Source organism: Aquarana catesbeiana, linkage group LG04 (assembly GCF_042186555.1).
Source record: "Aquarana catesbeiana isolate 2022-GZ linkage group LG04, ASM4218655v1, whole genome shotgun sequence".
Lineage (NCBI taxonomy): Eukaryota > Metazoa > Chordata > Amphibia > Anura > Ranidae > Aquarana > Aquarana catesbeiana.
The window spans coordinates 568,545,791-568,567,696 of record NC_133327.1 but is presented as its reverse complement, the minus strand read 5'-3'; the positions used below and the strand labels follow the sequence as shown (position 1 = coordinate 568,567,696).

The 21,906-nt window shown below is 39.7% G+C and overlaps 1 protein-coding gene across 2 annotated transcripts in view; it reads left to right on the top strand.

Moving 5' to 3' along the window:
- Positions 1 to 21,906, top strand: part of ACOXL (acyl-CoA oxidase like) — a 513,410-nt gene that overhangs the window by 139,190 nt on the left and 352,314 nt on the right. For both annotated transcript variants that reach the window (XM_073628050.1, XM_073628051.1), the window contains exons 8-9: positions 7,169 to 7,241; positions 18,942 to 19,074. In XM_073628050.1, coding sequence (XP_073484151.1) covers positions 7,169 to 7,241; positions 18,942 to 19,074 — 206 coding nt within the window. The remainder of the gene's footprint in view (positions 1 to 7,168; positions 7,242 to 18,941; positions 19,075 to 21,906) is intronic.

Genomic DNA, 21,906 nt, shown 5'->3' with positions numbered 1-21,906 from the left:
TGGCGTGGGGTCCTATGGGATAGGAGAGGAGGCGGGGTTAACCCATATATGTATGCTGCCATGGAGTCCATCAGGAAAAGAAAATTACAGTAAGTGTTTGATAGGAAACTTTCAGTTTTTCTTACATACAGTAGTGGCAACCAACACTTTGAATTATTTTTTTTTTTTGTGATTGTGTATAACATACATTTTTAACACTTTTTATTATTTTTACTTACAATTTTACTTTTAACTTTATTGCTAGGAGGCTGACACTCCTCCTATGTTGTAGCAATTGTAGAGTTACATATTTTCTTTAGAGAAACATCAGGGGACTTTTAGACCCCTAATATCTCCCCTGCACTCTGTTATTGCTAATCAAGCACAGATCATGCTTCTGGGTGACTTCCGGGTTCATTTACTGCAGGGAGGTAAAATGGATGTTTGCTGATCACCCTCCACTCTAACCGGTGACTCCCACCATCCCCAGGCCCGCAGGTGGGACAGTGGAGCCTAGGATGCTTGTCAGGGGGTTAGTCTGTGGGGGAAGGCGTATTCCAGTATCTGGAGAGGAGATCAAGCGACTTCCATCACAAAACCGACAGCTAGCTTGACAATTGTACACACTACATCAGACAGGTGTGCAAATATCCCTGCTGCTACCGACATAAGCCTTATGATGATGGCAGTGAAAGGGTTAAAATATTACATCTGGACTCCATGCAGAAATAAGAGATAAACATTGTAGCTTTGTAATCATTAACTGCTTAAAGGAGATGTAAGGGCAGAAGGTTTTTTTATCTTAATGCATTCTCTGCATTAAAATTAAAAAACCTTTTGTGTGTAGTAGCCTCCCAAGCACCCCCCTAATTACTTACCTGAGCCCCATCTCTCTCCAGCGATGTCCACGAATGTCTAAGCCGTCTGGGACACTCCGCCTAATTGGCTGGGAGACAGCAGCGGGGGCCATTGGCTTCCGTGGCTGTCAATCAAAGTCAGTCAGCCAATCGGGGAGAGGGGGCCGGGTCAAGGGCTCCGTGTCTGAATGGACACACAGAGCTGTGACTCGGCTCCAGTGCCCCAATAGGAAGCTGCTGACTGTGGGGGCACTCAATAGGAGGGAGGGGCCAGGAGCAGCAAAGAGGGACCCCGAGAAAAGGAGGATCCGGGCTGCTCTGTGCAAAACCAACTGCACAGAGGAGGTAAGTATAACATGTTTGTTATTTATTTATTTATTTATTTTAAACAAGACTTTACAATCAGTTTAAATGTATTTTTACAGTAAGCTGTAAGTATCAGAATTTGAGCTGGTATCAGCCTCCTGCAGTCTCTGTATAGCAAATCTGAGAGAGGAGGAGAGGAAAACGGCACAAGAAGCCAGTAAGGTGTGCTGCAGTACAAGGAGCACACCAATAGGAGGAGAAAGCAGAGTGAGGCAGAGATGACCTCAGTGTGCTTCCAAAAAAAGCATAGATGTAAATGTGTCCCATAGGAAATCATGTTAAATAAACTAGTGCGTTTCTGCAAAAAAGCACCAAAAAATGCATAGGTGTGAACCAGGTCTTACTGTCCAATCACAGGTTGGGTATTTGGAGGAGACCTGTGAGTGAAAGTGAAACTGCAGCAGAGAAAGATCAGGTTGACTCCCTTGCCAGGCAGGATTGTGCTTTGTGCAAATATCAAGACTAGATGGACTGAAATACAAATCCTTTGCAGGTCATACAGATATGAATTTATTTTTGTGTAATTAGTTGTTTGGAGATCAGCTTTAACACATCTGTTACAACTGTTTATGGTAAGCGGCTCACATACACATATACCGTACAAAGTTCAAAAATTCAGTTGTTCCACTTTTATGAGTAGTAAATATTATGTAAGGTGTTTATATTATAGTTGGGGAGCTGGCTTTTAAATCACAATCTGTATAATAAAACAATTAATTAATTTATTCATATTACAGAATTAGCTATGTAAACTGATTTATTTATTCATCCTTTTTACTCCTTACATAACAGCCAGACAGGTCCTCTGGGACAGATGGTCACATTAGCAGCCATACTTCTGATAGATACCTCAATGCGTAGTAGGTCAATGTTACGCATGATTAGCCTCCATATTTCTTATGGAGTGTACACGAGTGACTGCAAACTGTTGAAGTTGCTAATACACTTGTCATCACAGACTGTTGTCAACAAACCACCATCTGGCGTCTGTGATCTTTGTAGTAACTGCAGTCCAGGTTTGTTTTCCTTGCCCTATTGCATAGAGCAGTGCTGACATAAAATCTAATATGAATGAAGTGTACTGATCTTAATTTCTCAAGTAACCACAACAAACTTTAGTAAGGCTTTTTCGGTGGTTGCTTTCCAGATCCGTTCACTTTGACCTGTAACAATTTTTTAAATGTTCACATTTCATATTACACCTTCCTATCAACTGTAACTAGAATGACATTTTATAGTACAAAGGTTTAGGTAAGGTTTTGCAAATTTTAAACTGGAGCCATAATGAATTCCCTTGCAGGCCAGACCTGAATATTTCAAACATTGAAAAAAATAAATTGCATTGTTGTGTATCATACTTACAAATGTAGCATGCATAAAGGGAACAAAAATAAAGTGAGGTTAGTGTGAATGTTAATGTTAGGGTACAGGAAGATTAGTTAGAGGTTAGTGTTAAGCTTAATACACACCATAAAAAAATTGGATGAAATTATCCGTAATAAGAGCGATCGTACAATAATCTAACCATACATAGCTTCGTACAGCCGATAACAATTGTTTATATGACATTTTCTGAAGGAACAAAAGCGAAAACCAATATTTTTTACAATGGAAAATGTAATCGAGCAGAGGAGAAACCATGTTATACATATTTTTTTTAGCACTGATCAATGTATTAGTGTCACTGGTTCCAGGCAAAGTGTCAAAAGTGTCAGTGTCAGAATGTCCGCTGCAATATCACAGTCCCACTATAAGTTGCTGATAACCATCATTACTACTACTATATTGCATAATTTGTAGACGCTATAGTGTTCATCTAAACCAATCAATATAAGCTTATTGGGATTTTTTTATCAAAAACATGTAGCAGAATACATATTGGCATACATTTGTGAAGAAATTTAGATTTTTTTTTTTTTTCTTATTGGATGTGTTTTATAGCAGAAAGTAAAAAAAAAATATTTTTTTCAAAATTGTCGGTCTTTTTTTGTTTATAGCGCAAAAAATAAACGCAATGGTGATCAAACACTCCCAAAAGAAAGCTCTATTTATGCGAAAATAATGACATAAATTAGATTTGGGTACAGTGACGCAATACCGCGCAATTGTCAGTAAAGTAACACAGTTCTGGTCATGAGGGTGGGGGGGAGGGTAAATCTTCCAAAGGTCAAGTGGTTTTTTGTTTTTTTTTTCTGAAAAATTCTCTTTACTATTTTTCAATAGAGATTTACAAATCGCAAGACCGAAAATATAGGGGCTGCCAAACCACAACACGGATAGCAGTTCCAGAAAAAAATGAACAAAAAAATAAAACGTACACAAAAGAAAACAGTGCAATATAAAACAGTGCCTGCGAATCTTGCAGCCGTGACCCCCAACATAGGTTTATGCTTATTTTGAGAATTCTATCTGCACATAAATAAAACTATAATGATCCATGAAATAGGCAACCCACACCCTTCACAGGGCGCATACTAGGATTCTTTGCAAGTTGAGATTGCAAATAGACATATAAGCCGACCCAACCAAGGCCAATGGAAATGCAGAAAATGGCAAAAAAACAGTAATGCCCTGTACACACGGTCGGACATTGATCAGACATTCCGACAACAAAATCCTAGGATTTTTTCCGACGGTTGTTGGCTCAAACTTGTCTTGCATACACACGGTCACACAAAGTTGTTGGAAAAGCCGATCATTCTGAACGCGGTGACGTAAAACACGTACGTCGGGACTATAAACGGGGCAGTAGCCAATAGCTTTCATCTCTTTATTTATTCTGAGCATGCATGGCACTTTGTGCGTCGGATTTGTGTACACACGATCGGAAATTCCGACAACGGATTTTGTTGTCGGAAAATTTTATAGCCTGCTCTCAAACTTTGTGTCAGAAAATCCGATGGAAAATGTGTGATGGAGCCTACACACGGTCGGAATTTCCGACAACAAGGTCCTATCACACATTTTCCGTCGGAAAATCCGACCGTGTGTACGGGGCATAACAATTTATACTGAAATTACTCCGTGGCAGTGAGAGGGGAAGCCACCCCTCCCCCAGATCTTATTAAATGTGAGTAGTGCCCCCCCTGTTCAAGTACGTTGCTTTATAAAAGGGTAAAACTTTTACCGAAACCTTCTGGATTCTACAGATGGAGGATTACAGTACAGGTTTTTGCCAAGATAAAACTGTAAGCTTCCTGGCATGGAAAAAGAGCAAGGTTAGTAGGGTCTGTATAGCTCTTGTAGGGGCTAAATCATCAACCAAGCTAAGAATACAATGTCTTACAGAGGGACTTAGTGGGATGATGGTCACCACCTGTACACACTGCAAAACATCCTTCCAATATTACTGGATGACAGGACATTCCCAAAAGATATGCATAAAGTACGGCCCCCGTGGAGAGCAAAGCCAGCAGGAAGAGGTGGCTGAGCCAAATATCATAGCTATCTTTGCTGGGGTCATATAAATACGATGCAAACATTTGTAATTAATCAATTGGTCACGGGCTGAAATTAGTCTGGTTAAAGGTGCATCCCAGACATCCCAATCTTCTGTGTCCAGATTCGGGACCACTGATGCCCACTGAGACCTACACACACTCAGCAGCCTGTCAGTTTCAAGGAAAAGAAACTTATAAATGGTGGACAGAGGCTTATTAAGAGCATCATTTCACAGTAAGGATTCCAGAGCTGACACCGAAAAGGAGGCTGTGGCAGGTCCAAGCTGTGCCTGATATGCATGCCTTAATTTTATGCAGCGAAAAAAGTGCATATTTGATAACTGATGTAGGGATTTTAGGTCATCAAAAGATTTCAACTGCCCATTTGAGGTGACATCACTAATCTTTTTGATCCCATACCGTGTTCAAACAGGATCCTCAAATGCAAAAAAATGATAAAGATTGGGGTTCCTTCACAAGGGAGCATGGAGTGAGATAATGAAATGATCCCCAAATTCCTCTCCTTGGGCTACCAGCTAAGCTTTAAAAACTGACCTCATAGAGGTAGTTACAGCATAAAGTGATTTGGGCCCTCTATGAACCAAGTGGGCCAAGTCTTCATACAAGCCCTCAAGTGGTTCATTTGACAGTTAGTGTTAGAGGGAGTTTAGGGTGAGGGTTAGTGATAGATAGGGATACGGTGAGGTTAGTGTGAGAGGGCTAATGTTAGGATAGTATTATGCCGCGTACACACGAGCAGACTTTCCAGCAGACTTGGTCCGGCAGACAGGACTCCTTCGGACAATTTGATCGTGTGTGGGCTCCAGCGGACTTTTTTTTCCCAAAAGTCCGACTGACCTAGAAATAAAACATGTTTCAAATCTTTCCGACGGACTTGAGTGCGGTCGAAAAATCCGCTCGTCTATATGCTAGTTCGACGGACAAAAAAACGACGCTAGGGCAGCTATTGGCTACTGGCTATCGACTTCCTTATTTTAGTCCGGTCGTACGTCATCACATATGAATCCGTCGGACTTTGGTTGATCGTGTGTAGGCAAGTCCGTTCGTTCGAAAGTCCGTCGGAAAGACCGTCGGACCAGTCCGGTCGAAAAGTCCGGCCGTGTGTACGTGGCATAAGGGTTACAGGGGGGCAAAGTATGGGGGAGGGGCTCATGGTAGTGCATTGCTCTTACTGAAAGCTCTGTACTGAAGACTAACATTTCTAAACTCAAACCATGGAAAACCAGCATATTGGAGTAATAATGCCAAACTTTGTATAATGCAGAGCTGATTAGTTAAAACAGAAGAAAAGAAAATTAGTAGAAGATTGGCTGTAAATGGCAACAAATCCAATCAGCTTTTACCAGATTTTTTTTTTGGTTTCCCCTGAGATAAAGACAGTATGTAAAGTATCTGCTGGTGCCTGCATGTCAGGTCTGTTTTCTGATTTTTTTTGTGCTTTGAATTCATAGATGTTTTGGCTTCCTGGGTCAGGAACCTGGCCGTGCTCCTCATCATCACTATGACTGGTGGTCTCATTGGCCAATTTTGGAGTTTAAGACATGGATTGTGGGAGGTGGCTCTTGACCTAGGTAGTTTGATCATTATTCACATACCAGAGCTCTCCTGGATTTAGGTCATCAGGCATACGCATACTGAAATGGAAGACTTTATAGTGTCAATGGCTGTTTCATTTTTCAAAGGATTTACAGGCCATAACTTGCACATTTAAAAAAGGTACTTTTTTTTTTTTTTTTTTTTTACAAATACACTAGCTGTTGATTTTTAGAAGTCAGGCGCTTTCCACTGTCTTGAGTCCACTGCTGTCTTACTGCAGCCTGTTCTGTCAGTGCTCCCATCTTGAATACTGGAGCAGTCTGTGGCTTCCTGAGGAACCACAGTTGGGTGCACTTGCACAAGCACATATGATGCCCTGTAAATAGTAATGCAGCCTCCTGGGACATGGCATATCTTAGGATGCTGTGGGAGAGTGTGGGACAAGGGGCGCCATCTTTGCCTAGGTGAGGATTGCAGAGCTGGGGTCGGTATCAATAATAATTGGAGCTTGCCCCCCCCTCAAACCCCCCCCCCCACACACACACACACACACACACACACACACACACACACACACACACACACACACACACACTACCCCATCAGCTCAGTTACAGGCTGCGGGGTGTGTACGAACCAGCAGTACTTAACTTTTTGAATGAAGTTCCTTTTTAGGCTGCAAAAACTGCTGAATGCACCATAGTGGAAGGTTTAGGAACTGGGAACATCGAATACAAACTACTGTATTGAAATCAGTAATCTATTGTACTAAACTGTACCCACCATATTTCTTTTTTGCCATTTGTAACTTGTCATTATAACTCTTCTGAAGAATCCAAAATGCAAAATTTTTACACAGTTTTTATTGGTAACATATATTCATTTTTAAGAATGTGGCATTTTATTCCAAAGAAAAAACATATTTATTATGTAGTAATAACTCTGCCTGTTTTATGTGTTTTATTATAGGTCTTCATGGTGTAGACAATGGAATTCTGACATTCAGTCAAGTTCGGATTCCCAGAGAAAACCTGCTTGACAAGTTAGTATATCAACATAAATTTCAGTTTGGCAGCAGTTACATGTGGAAAAGAAATGGGTTTTAAGGATGCTTATCAGAGTTATTATAAGCCTGACCAAGCTGTATGTGACTTTGTTTTCATATTTAGATTTTCATGTTTCATATCACTATTTCCTTTAAATACTTTTTTTTGGAGCAAGCTAGTCCAAACAAGCTATTTCCTTCACTGGCTCTAAGCGCTGTATGTAATGCATGTAGCTTCAACTATATACAGTACACGGTGCTGGGTTCCGGCTGTGAGACAGAGACTTCCCATCTCACACACAGAAAAAAATAGCCTCAGCCATTTAGAGACCGCTTTGGATTCTGTGAATTAATGCTAAGCGTCCCCTGATTGGCTGAGATGGAGAGGCGGGCTGATGACATCACACGCTCTAACTCAGACTGACTATTTTGTTCCGGTTGTGAGATAGAAAGTCTCTGTCTCACAGCTGGAACCTGGTACTGTATATGGTATGAAGCTAAAGCTACATGCAGTACATACAGTGCTTAGAGCCAGTGCAGCACTTAGTGAAGGAAATAGTTTGTTTGGACCAGCTTGGTCCAAACAAACTATTTGAAGTGGCTGGAAACATGGAGATTAACTTTAATTCACTCTGAAAATACATCTGGTGTAAACACAGACCTTTGCTGTATGTTGGTTAGTGACTTTGGACACCTTAGATTTGTGAAAATTGTATCAGTGAATAAATGTACTAGAAAAACCAAATAAACTCCTTGTGCTGGGGAGTGAAATCTAAATAAGGATAGTTTACACTATTAGATAACAGATAAATAAATAATAGAGAACTATTAGATAAACTATTAAATAATAGTTTACACTATTAGTACCTTCTTAGGGCATGTTATCATTATGTGATGTAACTTTATTATATGCATATTGACACTTTTGGATGTAAAGGGACAGCGCGCCCACTTTTCTTGAAGTAAATACATGTGCTAACTTTCTATCCTGACTAGCTGAGCAAAATTATTCTGTTGAGTGTGAAATGTTTTATCCTCTACATTATTACTAAAATTGGAGACTATGGTGCAGATCATCACATTTTCTCATTATAAAATCATAAAACAAGAGTTTTAGAAACCTCTAAGCAAACCAGCATTTCCTATTCTACATTAATTGGTTATTACGCTGATATTAATGTGACCTTTCAAATTAGAGAGCACAGTAAAATATGAGAATGCTTACTCCTGCTATTTCTACAGCTGACAAAGCCGTGCTATGCTAAAACCGTTTATCTCAGCAAATAAGTCTAATAATAGTTCATGCATTTCCATGATTGTCCCATGGCCAGGGCAGATTCCCCTAAATGTTTGGTTGTTTTAATAGCTTCCGTAGCCAACCGGTATCGTCCGTTGTCCAAACATTAGGCTGCAGTTGACCACTTGTAGTTATCATAGGACTTCTTCTAAATTGCCCATCCAAACAGGAAGTTCTCTAAGCATGTTTTATGAGTTTCAGAAAGAACTTATTGGCCAGTGTTTGTGTGAACAACTCGGAACTGCTAATTGTGTTGACCATGTCAGTTACAATAATCTAGCCGATCAGATGACTCACAAAGAGAATAGACAGGTTTAAATCACAGACAGACTGAAAGTGTATTTCCATTTTTGGAGTTATATTTGAGAAACACTTGTCAATGTGTGTTATGTGTTCCCATTCACACAGCATACCCAACAATTAAAAAAAAATTATATATATATTGAAACAATATACTTTTAGATGAATTTCTCATGCCGCGTACACACGACCGAACTATCCGGCAGACTAGGTTCGACGGTCTTCCCGATGGACTTTTCGGCGAAGTTCTGACAGACTTCCGAACGAACGGACTTGCCCACACCAACGGACTAAATCCGTTTGAAAGTCCGTTCGTTTTGAACGTGATGGCGTAAGACGGGACTAAAAAAGGAAGCTCAATAGCCAGTAGCCAATAGCTGCCCTTGCGTCATATTTGCTCCGTCGGACCAGCATACAGACGAACGGTTTTCCCGATAGGAATTGAGTCCGTAGGACAAGTTTGAAACATTTTCTATTTCTAGGTCCGTCGGATATTTTAAATGAAAAACGATCGGATTAGCCCACACACGATCGGAATGTCCAATGGACTGATTACGTCAGACCTAGTCTGCCGGAAAGTCCGGTCGTGTGTACGCGCCATAAGGAGAAGGTGTCATGCCTGATTCTAAGAATTTCTGGACAATCTCAAGTGTCTATTTCCCCACAGTATCCATCATTAATATATAATGCGGGAGGTCGGTTTCTAAATTTTTATCTTTAATAGGACAGTTTTCAGATCTAGTTTACACCTGATAATGAAGAACTGTGAACATGATAGACAGGGTTAATTATGTTATACATTACTGCACAGCACCCCTTATTGCATTACAAACAAGGAGGAGCATGTAGAACAAATGAGAACAAATATAAAGTACATGTTACCCAAATCTGACTGAAAAAGTGGAAATATACTTTAAATTGTACTTGTACTCAGACTACAAACTTTTTAAGTTTTTACATATTCTTAATAACAAGTAGAAGAGCTAAACAAGCCACCCCCTGACCTCTCTAGCTGCATGTAATATGAATTAATTCTCAAAGATTACAATTTTAGCCCTGGTTCACATTGATGCTACTTTGAAATCATGCAACTTCACTTGAAGTAGCACGATTTCAAAGTAGCAGGTCAGTGCAATTTCAGGTGCTACTTGGTTGACATCTGTGCCACTTCTTGCACAGATGTCTATGCAAGTTGCACATGAAATCGCAAAAAATAGTGCAAGAACCTTTTTTTCAAATTGGTGCCGCTCCTCAAAGTCGGAGTCACACCGACTTTGAGCGCTTCCATTGCCAACAATAGGGTGCGACTTGTCATGCGAATTGGAAATGTCAGATCGCATGATAAGTCGCACCGGTGTGAGCCGGAGCTTAGAGTTGGGTTTCAGTCCTTTTCTAGTTAATAACAAGCCCCTGGTGTTTGCCTATATTGGAAGACTGGCAGACTGCCAAGATTCTACTCTCCATAAAAAGTAAGGCAACATGCACTGTGACTTTCAGTGCCTCTGTTGTGACTTGTAAAGATGAATTTATCCACAGTGCCTATAGCTACAGAGGTTAAAGAGAGCTTGTTTAAGTTGCTTTCAAATGCTTGTTCAGATTATGTACAGTACATAGTTTAAAGTGGTTCTAAAGGCTTAAGGTTTTGTACCATTCTGTGCCTGAAGGTACAAAACCTCCTGTGTGCAGCCCCAGCCCCCCCTAATACTTACCTGAGCCTCATCACAATCCAGCGACCCTTGGCTCTCCGAACACTCTCTCTCCTCATTGGCTAAGACAGCAGCAGAAGCCAAGGACTCCTGCTGCTGTCATGACAGCCAGTGAGCAAATGAGGTGAGAGGGGTGGTGGCTCTGTGTGGGAATGGAAATGCAGAGCAGCGGCTCGGGGCAAGCCTGTTTGGGTGGCCCCAAAGCAAGCTGCTTGCTGTGGGGGCAGTTGACAGGAGTGAGGGGCCAGAAGCGCCAGCAGGGGACCCAAGAAGAGGAGGATCTGGGCTGCTCTGTGCAAAACCACTGCACAGAGCAGGAAAGTATAACATGTTTGTTACTATTACTTCATTTTTAATTGCCTTTAATATCACTTTAATGTGCATAGTCTGGGCATAGGTTCACTTTAAAGTCAGACTAGTCAGTTGGGCGTTGGCAGTAGACAAACCTATCTAGATTTCCCAGCCATATATAATACAATTACAAGTACAGTAGATCTTATCATTTTTTTTTGGTGCTTTAGATTAGACAAATGATCAGTCAGTACAGAGCAGGTAATAAGATCAAGCAAACTTTTCACCCCTAGTGCTTAATTAAGTATCAATTGCTCGATTCCACATTGAAAACTGAGCATACAAGTAATTCTATGTGCAATACTTGTAATATCCTCTACTTGCAGAAGCCTAGTATTCTGTGATCTCCGAATTCTGAGCCTGCAATGCCACAGACCAAACATTATCAGACTTTATATCAGTCTTGGCCTAATCACACATCTACATTTAAAATTACATGCAATTTCATTAAAGCGGGGTTCCACCCAAATTTTTAACAATATCTGTATGTATTCTCTTCCTTGCCTAGATGCTGACATGCCGTTTAAAAAAATTTAAATCGCCGTAATTACCTTTTATTTTTCTATTCTTCTTTGCACTTCCTGGTTCTCCTCCCGTGGGAGTAGGCGTGTTTCTAGCCTCTCCCAGACTCCTGGGAGCTAGTCTCAGGCTTCCCAGGATGCCACTGATCATGTGCGGGAACGAGCGGTGAATGCTGGGAGCATAGCATTCACCACATCCAGGAAATAAATGCTTGTGGGCTTCAAATGCCCACAATGAAGATGGAAACTGCCTGCAGTGAATAATATAAGTTATTCTTTCCGACGAAATCTGACACAGGCGGACATATTACACACAATATGTGAGTATGTAATGCTGAGAAGAAAAGTTTGTGAATGAACTCAAAAAAAAAAAAAAAAAGATAGGTGGACCCCCGCTTTAAGGTTTAAAGATGTACTTGTACACTTGGTGGGTTTTAGGCTGCATTCACACCTGAGCGTTTCAAAGTCGCGCGTTTTTACCGCATTTTTGTCGTGATTTTTACCACGTTTTTTTGTGCCGCGATTTTGTACAGGTCACCAATGTAAAAAGCAGAAAAACGCCTGTAATCTGCCCTAAAAAAAAGCTCATGTTCTTTTTTTGAGCTTAAGGCGTTTTTCAGGCGTTTTGCTTCAGGTGACAAAACGTTTAGATGTGAACAGGTGCCATTGAAATGAATGGGATTTTTCTTGTTGGGTGTTTTTCATGCGTTTTTTCGGGCATTTTACGAGCCTTTTATGAGCTGAAAACGCTCTGGTGTGAATGCAGCCTTAATGCATGTTAAAACTAGTTATAGGTACGTTTTTACTTATACATTTTACTTGATTTTTTTTTTTAACCAAACAAAAACACGAGAATATGTTCATTTTTATGTGTCATTAGTTTTTCCTGTGGACTTGAAAGTATTAGCTGTAGAATGTATGATTTAAAGAACAAAATGCATTTGTGTGAACTGAGTTTGTTATGCCAACATCCTGAAATGTAGCTATAGTAGGGGCTTATATTAAACTGCTGTAAGCCACACAACCACAAACAAGCCTTTTCTGTGCGGTTTAATTATAGATAGCTTTGAATATTCATTAAAAAGATATTTGCTTCTCTGATTGATTCACTCTCGCTGCGCAGGAAGCAGTGATTGAAGTGCTTACCCAGCACAGAATGACTGGATGGATGCAGTCTAGGCCAAGGAGAATTTAAAAACCCTGCGCTCCTATTCATCTGCAGCATCAGTCTCAGTAAATTCTCTTTAGAAAGATTTACTTCTCCATACAAAGTGACATTGTGACACAATTGTACCATAGTTGTTTGAATCTTAGAACAATGTAATTCCAAATATGGCCAACTTTGGTGTACTTATGACAGGGAATGCGACTGCAGGACTCGTTAAATGAATTGAATAAATGAATTGATATTCTCTGTATTTTGCTGCAGGGAGCATGATATTCAGCAATAACTAGACTATTTGTGATTATTTGTGTCTGCCTAAATTTCAGGTATCATCATGCAGATATGTAAAAAATGTATGTTTTGAAAACCTTATGAAATACTGTATAGTCAGTGTAACAATCTATATCGTGTGTGTGTTAAAACACAGATTTAATATGCTGTTGTGTATACTGTGATAAGTACTCCTAACAGTTGAACTCAAGGCAGATACAAAAGACACAATTTAAGGCAATTTTAGATTCATTAATACAGAATTAAATATAATTTTATTGCAACTAAAGTTAGTACTTTAATTTTCCTTGGAATCAGCCTCTTGCAGTTCCTGTACAGCAGAGCCCAATTAGTTGTGCTGCAGTGCCCATGTGCTAACAAGGAGCGAACTGCAAGGAGGAGAGAGCAATGTACCAGAAAGGTGAGCTTATCTGTCTAATATAAGGTGAAGAGAAAAAAGGAAAAAACTTTTTGGTTGGACTTTAAAGGCAGATGGGACACTGAATAGTATAAAATCAACCAATTTTTATTTATACATAGTCAAGTATTAAAACAAAGGCACGTATAACCCGTGCATTATTGTAACCATATGCATAAACACATCTGATCATAGCAAAAAATGATACATCAAATCATTGAAATGGTGTTCCAGAAAACTGAGCAATTAAATGGGTCCTTGCACCTGTGTTTTAATACTTGACTATGTATAAATTCTCTTCACCTTAGATCATTTATACAGATGTGGCAGTGGAGTGGTTCTATTTTGTTTTCTTATCTAATACTTCCCCTTTCTAGGCCCAGTCACACGCTGGGGAAGAGAACAGACCAGTAAGATTTCACTTAACTGCAAAGAAAAATCAGGTCTGCTAATCTGCCAGACAGGGCTGTACCATGTAACAGAGCTGTGTAAAACTCAGAACTGAATGGAGAGAAATGCAAGCCCTTTAGCAGGTAAAATTGCTGCTCTGTCATCTGTGACAGAGCAGTGGGAGCGGTGGCACTGCAGACGGGGACAGTGCTGGATAGTGAGAGGACTCGGGCAAGTGACTTAATGGGGGGGGTGCTTGGGGATAGGTAGTGTAAGGTTTTTTACTTTAGTGCAGGGAATGCATTAAGGTGAAAACATTTTTAAGTTTAGAACTACCTTCTAAACTTCTACCTAAAGTGCTGCAACACTGAGCTTCCAGTTTTCACAGGAAAGGGTCAAGAGTGGACAGTGCAGTCTACACACTGTCTGTTAGCTTGGAAAAAGGGAGGGGGGGGGGCATGGAGGACCAATTCTAGTCACTACATGCAAAGGTGGTTCCACGGGATCCTGCAAGAGAAATAACGAAGAAAGAAAGGAATAAAGAAGCCTCCCTGAAACCAGAAACTTGGGAAGTGGTCATGGTTCCAGCCTAAACAGTAACATACTGTAGGAAAGGATTAAAAGAGAAAGAAGCGGCATACTCATTAGTTGATTTAAATCAGCCTAAAAAATTGAATGTTTAAGATCACTTTAAGCTGGTCATACATGCCTAGATTTATTTTGTTCAAAGGAGCCTGGGTTCCTTCATACACACTAACCAGCACAGATGGATGAATCTCCCCTGCCATCTATTGTATTCTGACAGCCACCAACCATGGCTAACAGAATACACAACAGTGGCTGCATCCAATGGGGTTTTCCCCCTGGCTCCTTTGACAAATATCAGAATAAACAGTTGACTTTTGGTAAGCGAGTTGGTGCCAACAGCCGCCTCCTCAGCTCGAATGTTGGCTGATTCAGCAGGAATTGTCTGAAATTCGAGCTGTTCATGGTAGCCTTTAGATCAGAGTGTAGAATATATGGTAAAATTGCCCAAATTACAGACATCTAAAAAGATAATTGTTGGGCGTGGTTACTGAGAGACACAAATTGTTCATTGCTTAAGGAACCCCTGGCAGCCTCTGGAAGATCCCCAGGGTTCCATGGAATCTTGCTTGAGAAAGGCTGATATATTTATAATGATGCTTCCTGCTTTTGGGTATTAATAGTAGTTGTTTTATGTAGCCAGCGTTTATACATGGCAGCCTACCAAAAAGCCTAACTCAAGTTAGACTTGAGTGCATATTTTTAAAAACTGTTTGGGGTGTTTATTAGTGCTGTATCTATACAAATATCTTATTTGTCATATTGTATTGTACAATAATGCACATGACTGTGAGATATTTGTTAATGTTAACGCAGCATAATCCCTGTGGCTTTGAAAAATAATGAAACTAGATAAGAGATGTGTCACGGCTTTGCAGGAAATATATATAACACATTTCATTTTCTGTTTCTTGAGAAAGGTGTTTTAATTACCACAGTAGTATAAAATGTATCTTTTTTTCACTACTCTACTGTTACATTACCAAGTTCTTCAAAGTTCATCTGGTTGATATTGATCATTTAGTTGTTTACCAAAAATCATCTTGTCATTTAAAGATGAAGGCATTTTTAGGCTGCATTCACACCTGAGCGTTTTCAGCTCGTAAAACGCCCGAAAAAATGCCTGAAAAACGCCCAACAAGCAAAATCCCATTTATTTAAATGGCACCTGTTCACATCTGAGCGTTTTGTCACCTTAAGCAAAATGCCTGAAAAACGCCTTAAGCTCAAAAAAGAACATGAGCTTCTTTGGGGCAGATTACAGGCGTTTTTCTGCTTTTTACATTATTGACCTGTACAAAATTGCAGCAAAATCACGGTAGCCCATCCTCAGCATGACAGTCACTGTTTATCCCTTCCAGAACATATCTTTTTCACTGCACAATAAGCCCCAAGACTTGAATAGGACAGTACTACAGATGTCTTTAGTTTTAGGCTTCATGTAGACGGGATGTTTTTACAACCTCTCCTGAATGATTTAACTTGACGGATAGTAACCCACGTTTAAATAGTTTGTTTTGCCATTTTTACATGCTCCGTTTAGCCGCATTTGCGTTTAGAAGCGCTTTAAAAAATATATATATATATATATATATATATATATATATTTTAAATGGCAGCCATCTGCTGCCAAAACAACGGTATTCCTCTTCAAACAGCTGACGTGAAACGACGGCGGGCGGTCCTTAAGTGCTTAACTTTCTGAAATTCCAGCCATTGGTGGCCCCTTTGGCATGCCTTTAGCTGACACAATTCAAACTGAATATTGGAGGAACTAGTGGAAAATATTATAGCCAAACAGAGACTTTGTCCAATCGGATACAGCCACTGTTCAAGTGCTAGCTGTCAGAATACAATAGCGACAGGAAATATTCCTCCATGCACGCTATTTAGCAGGATGGGGGAATTGATTGATTTCTCTCATTCAGCCCACAGGGCCAGCCTAAGGGTGCTCACTATGCAGGTGTTCACATCAGCTGCACATTGGAACTTTATATTGATCCAGCACCCACATGTAGGCTGGACCTACAGCTACCCAGGTAGCAAGGATAACTTGCCACAAATTTGTGGCAGTGTTGAATTGTCAGTCTGTTAACTTGCTGCACATTTTCACTGGTAAGTTGTACATTTGCAGGGCACTTGAAGCACAAGTTCTAGTTGACACTTTTCCCATTTGTAGCAAATCTGCGTGGCAAGTCTCTAGCAAGAGCAAAGTTGCAGTGGTGAGTCTCCAGCAAGAGCTCTGCAAGTCTACAGCATGAAGATTCAGCCACAGTGACCCATTTGGTGGGATGACTATTGCATAACATAACTGAACCAGAACTTGCAGCAGACTTGCAGAATGTTTGCAAAGAAAGTTGATCTGGAGTCATGCAATGCGGACTTGTCATTGTGCAACAAACTTGTGAAGCCTGACAAGTCTAGCAATAGCTTAGAAAGACATTTTCAAGCTTACAACACAATTGCTTGCTATCTGGGTATTAGGGACGAAGTTTTGACACATCTGATTACCAGTGGATAAGCATAGATCTCACCAAGGATTCTGGTACAGTGTAGGACTGAACGCATTTGGGCTATACACTTACCAGCTGTATTATCTATTGAGAAGTTGCATTCATACATACTACAAGCTGTTGTTATATTGTATATCCCCTTGAGACGTTATCCCTGATTAGTCGCTGTGCAAGGTGTCCCTTTCCATCATAGGATCGGGGGTTTCTTTAGGGAGAGTATTACAGAGGAGTTTAGGTGGATATTAGGTCAGAGGGAGGGTCAGTTTACATTATGGGGAGGGAATGTGGGAGGGGGGATTCTTGGGGGTTATATTTTATATATATATATTACATTTTTAAATAAATATTTTTTTTATAGCCTCTAGCAAGTGTCAGGTCCTCACCTTTTTTGTTTTGGTTTGCAGTTGAAATTTAGAGACACTTCCCCAATACATTTTTGGGTGTTGGCATGCAATTATTATTTAGTTGCTGGCATGTACATAATTGTTGATGCTCACTGTGCAGGTGTAGCCAGTACTGAAGGATTCTACATGGACGTGGTGATTATCTGAAGAGGTAGTGTCTGTATTGGCAATGTAAATAAGCAGCTGAATGGTGGAGTCCTAGGTTAGATCAACTTAGGTTGGGTATGGAGCCTGGACTAGTGCAAACAATTAGTAATAGGCTTGCTAACACTATCACCCAAACATTGTAGCAGTGCTAAGAGGAGAAAGTATGGTAATTTCGACCTGAGCTGTGCTTCTTGGCCAGGTTGTACTAATTGCCTATGTGCCATTTCTTGTTTTCTGGAGTGGCTGCTTAGTGTAACCATGGTGTTACTGCAATTTCTAATTGTCCAATTTGTCTGGAGTATATGAACAATGGTGATCTGTACAATGTAATTAAAAAGTATTATACTGTTGCTGACATGGTCATAGAACACATTGATATTGCTATTATTTTTTCTTTCATTTTGTTTTATTGTTAAATTCGGAATGCATTATTTCTGAGTCTCAATATAGGAGGAATTTTTTTTGTGCTGATCTTAGCAGTCAGGAAGATTCCAGCGATCATTTTATATTTCAGGTTAAAAACAGAGTGTCTAGGATGGCCATAGTGCAACCATGTCTTTGGTTTCTTTATAGCCCAGAGATTTTTTCTTTTATATCAGCCACTATAAATAATACTAAATATTATTTAAACATCTAGCGTATGTTGAATGAGAATGCAGTATTTAGTTGAAAAAGTGGTTTCCTACAATTACATTAGCCACAATATACAGTATGTAAAAAGTCTTAGCGTTCTCAGTATTTCCCATGCCATATGGCTGCTTTAAAACTCAGTGCAGTATATAAAAAAATAAAATAATGTAGTTACTTTTGTTTACACATGTTTAGGTGCATCAGGCGTTTTTTACGCTCAAACTCTACTTTCCTGAATTTGATTTTGGTGCATTCAGATTTATCCCCCCCCCCCCCAAATGCTCCTGCCTCTAAACGCCTTTTTGTGCATGGGCTAACATAGAGGGGCGTTTAGGAGCACAAAAAAAATGTCAAATATCTGTAAAACAGACATTTTTTAGCAGCCGTGTGCATGAGGCCTTATTGTGGCACTTCAGGTAATTTAGGGCTTATGTTGTGGTGATGGGAAAAAGTTGTGTAATTTAGTAGTTTAACAAAATTATACTGGGCAGGGATGACACCATTCAGTCCACAAAAATGCTGTGTGTTGTCAACAGGTATTAGTTGCTGAGTGCAATGCATTTTTTTTTTATATTTTGCCCTGACATACACTTTAATAATAAAAAGGGCATGTTTAAATAAACCATTACTGCATATTAAGAGTATATTGGGAATTTATTCATGAAGTATTATAAAGGTACTGACATGTTCACTTTAATAAGCTACAAAAACACATTCTCACATCTTGGGTGTGAGTGTGTTTGTGGTCAGGGTGACTGTATTTATGCGTAGGCAAATGGAAGCAGTTCCATGCTATTCTGAACTGCCATGAAGGAGACTGTTACTCTAGCTGTATATAATACAATTTGTATTAACCAGTCCCATTTAATAATCAGCAAGTGTACTGTAGTTAGTAGGGTCAATTTCTGTAAATGTTACACTTACACATTACTTAACATGAAATAATATATATGACACTTGGTCCACTTTCATAAAATGCTATCCATTGTGTCTTCCTCAGGTTTGGCTCCGTTTCTGCTAATGGGAAATACAGTTCATCCATTCCAAACACGGGTGCGCGCTTTAATGCTATGCTTGCAGCTCTCACACCAACACGATTAGCGCTAACATTCCAGGCTCTCGGCGCTATGAAGGTATTTGCTAAATAAAAAAGAATCTACTAATCAATGGATGACAAAAAAGTGTCCCTTTCTGTGCAAAAAAAATGTTTATGATTTGCAAATGCCTCTAACAACCATACACATATAAAAGAATTGGAGTAAAACCACATTTCAACAAACATATCACAAATGCAATGCCAACTTTTAGAATATCAAAATATATGCATACATAATATAAGAACCAAAAAACACGACAGCCATGTAAAGTTAAAATCTGGAGGTTGATGCCTCCAGTAGGTACACGCAGACGACCACCAGATCAACTGGCTGGAAGAGGGTCACAAGAGTTGCAAATAACACCAACAGTAGGACTCTAAAAGTGAAAGCTAAATACAAAAAAATTGAATAAAAAAATCCAGAAACATCATGGATTACCAATGGTTATGATTGGCAAGCATAAGGAAGAAATACCTTCCACAATTGCTTCAACATACAAACGATCTCATAGCATCCCCAGGCATTTTGGAAAGCATCTATGTGTCCATTTTCAAAAGATTGCTATATATATTATGTTTGGGAAGGTGTTTCTGTCCTCATGTGATACTTACAACCAATCACAATACAGCTCTTGATCCTTACCAGCTGTGTATGGTGCCAACTGTGGTGTCTATTCGGGCTGAACAGCCCTAAATTGGGGACCCCCTCTGCTTCCATGTACAAGTCGCTTCATATCCAGCATACCAATGTCGTCAGTTCCGCCATGGTGCAGGAACCCACAGATGGAGTGGCACCAGCATGGAATCATCCACACCCACTCACACCAAAGGGTGGAAGAAGGGCAAACCCACTGCAGGCAATGACTAAGCTGCTACTGCACACAAGCTGTAAGAGTGGCACCATACCATCCCCGTCCAACCTGTGGTTAGCGACAAAAAGTATGGTCACCCACAGATGTATTGTGTGGGTGACCCTACATTGCTGGGCGTCCACTCCAGCCCAGACAGGTCAACAGGTACTGCCAGGACCCCTAGAGGCAAAAAAAAAAAACGAATTACAAGCATGTTACAAATTTAAAACCGACACAAATAAACAAACTGAAATGTCAAATCAAAACAACAAATGGCATATATATTTCTGTAACTAGATAGTCAATGTTATCTAAACTTAAACAAAGAAACCGGTAGATAAAAGATTTTAGATTTCCGGATTGCCTGATGTGAAGCTGTCTAAATACAAGCTGAAGTTCATTGCTTCATTTAAGCTGGGAAGGGTAGTAACATGTAAGATCATCTTAACTCTCACTGTAGTAGACTTTTATTCCAGTGTTTCCACCTCGGGTCTTGATGGACTATATCTAATGCCACAAATTTGACCTTAGGTATATCGTATTTGTGTTTCTCTGCTACATGTCTGTCTACATGTCTACTCTACATAGTATAAATGTTCCCTGTTTCTATAACATGAGTATGGTCGTATTTTGTTTTCCACCATGCCCTTTTAGTCTTTCCTACATAATGCCCCAAGGGCACACAGATAGGTAAATCAAACCCTTGGTGTTACAGTAATAGAGTATTTTGGAACATGTTATTTGCCATTAGGTAGTATGATAAACCTGTCAGTACAGACATAGTAACAACAATACCTACACCTTTACATGCAAATGTTCCAACTGTTGTACAGGGGTTACATCTAGAGGTACCCTTGAATTCAGTCTGTATTTGTTTATCTCTCCTCAAAGCAGCCATATTTCCAATCATTCAGCTACACATTTACCTAATTTAGGATCTGGTATAAGAACAGGCCAGTATTTTGAAATTATTTGTTTGATCTTACAATTTTGATTTGTATCTTCCATAATGATCTGACTAGTGAATTGGGATATATCTGGACATTTTTGATTATAATAGGCCGGATTGTGACTGTTGAACTACCCTATAAAAGGCTTTTTTTACACATGTCTTACTGTAACCCCTATCAAGTAGATGGGATTTGAAGGCTTTGGTTTCCTTTGTGAAACTATTAATGTCAGAGAAATTCTGTTTTAAATGTAAATATTTGGCAAAACAGGATTGAATGTACTAAAGATTCTGGATAGAAACTGTTGGCTCACAAAATGGTGTTACAAGCTGTAGGCTTACGATACAAAGGAAACTCTCAAAATATCTAGATTTATCAACGTATACTTCAATGTCCAGAAAACAGATATGTTCAGGGTGATATAACATGGTGAAAGTAAGAGTTCACATGTTGGAATTCAAGTATGACAGACAACTGCACAGTTCCGTTGCTGATCAATCCCAGAACATAAAGATGTTGTCTTATGTACCTGTACCATGCATAAAATGCGGCACACGTACATAGATGACCCATCACCCAGGAGAAACTCCCACTCCCCCAGGCACAGCATGTCCCCATTGCTACATCATGCACCTGAAGATAGGGGGAGAAACCAAAAGAAAAGACACAAATCTTAAATTCCCCTTTGCTGTAAAAACTGTCCAATGACCCAGAGGCCTTTGTCATATGGGATAGAACTGTATAAAACCTTCACATCGATCGTTTTCAAAAGAGCTTTTTTCAAGAATAACCAAATCTTTAATCATTTGTAAAAAACTGATAATATTTTTGACAAACGAAGGGAGGCTGTATACCAGAGGTCCTAAAATAAAATGGGTAAGGCATAAAATGTAAGCAGTGTAGGGAATTTAGTCCTGATAAATTCCCACATGCTATTGGCTATATTGATTGCTTTGATGAAATGCTCCATTAATTAGTTGTTACAACTCAAATTTGAATTTTTCAATCATAAGAACAGATATTGAGCGGTATCAATGTCAGTTTTTCATTCTCTCCATACACATTTTC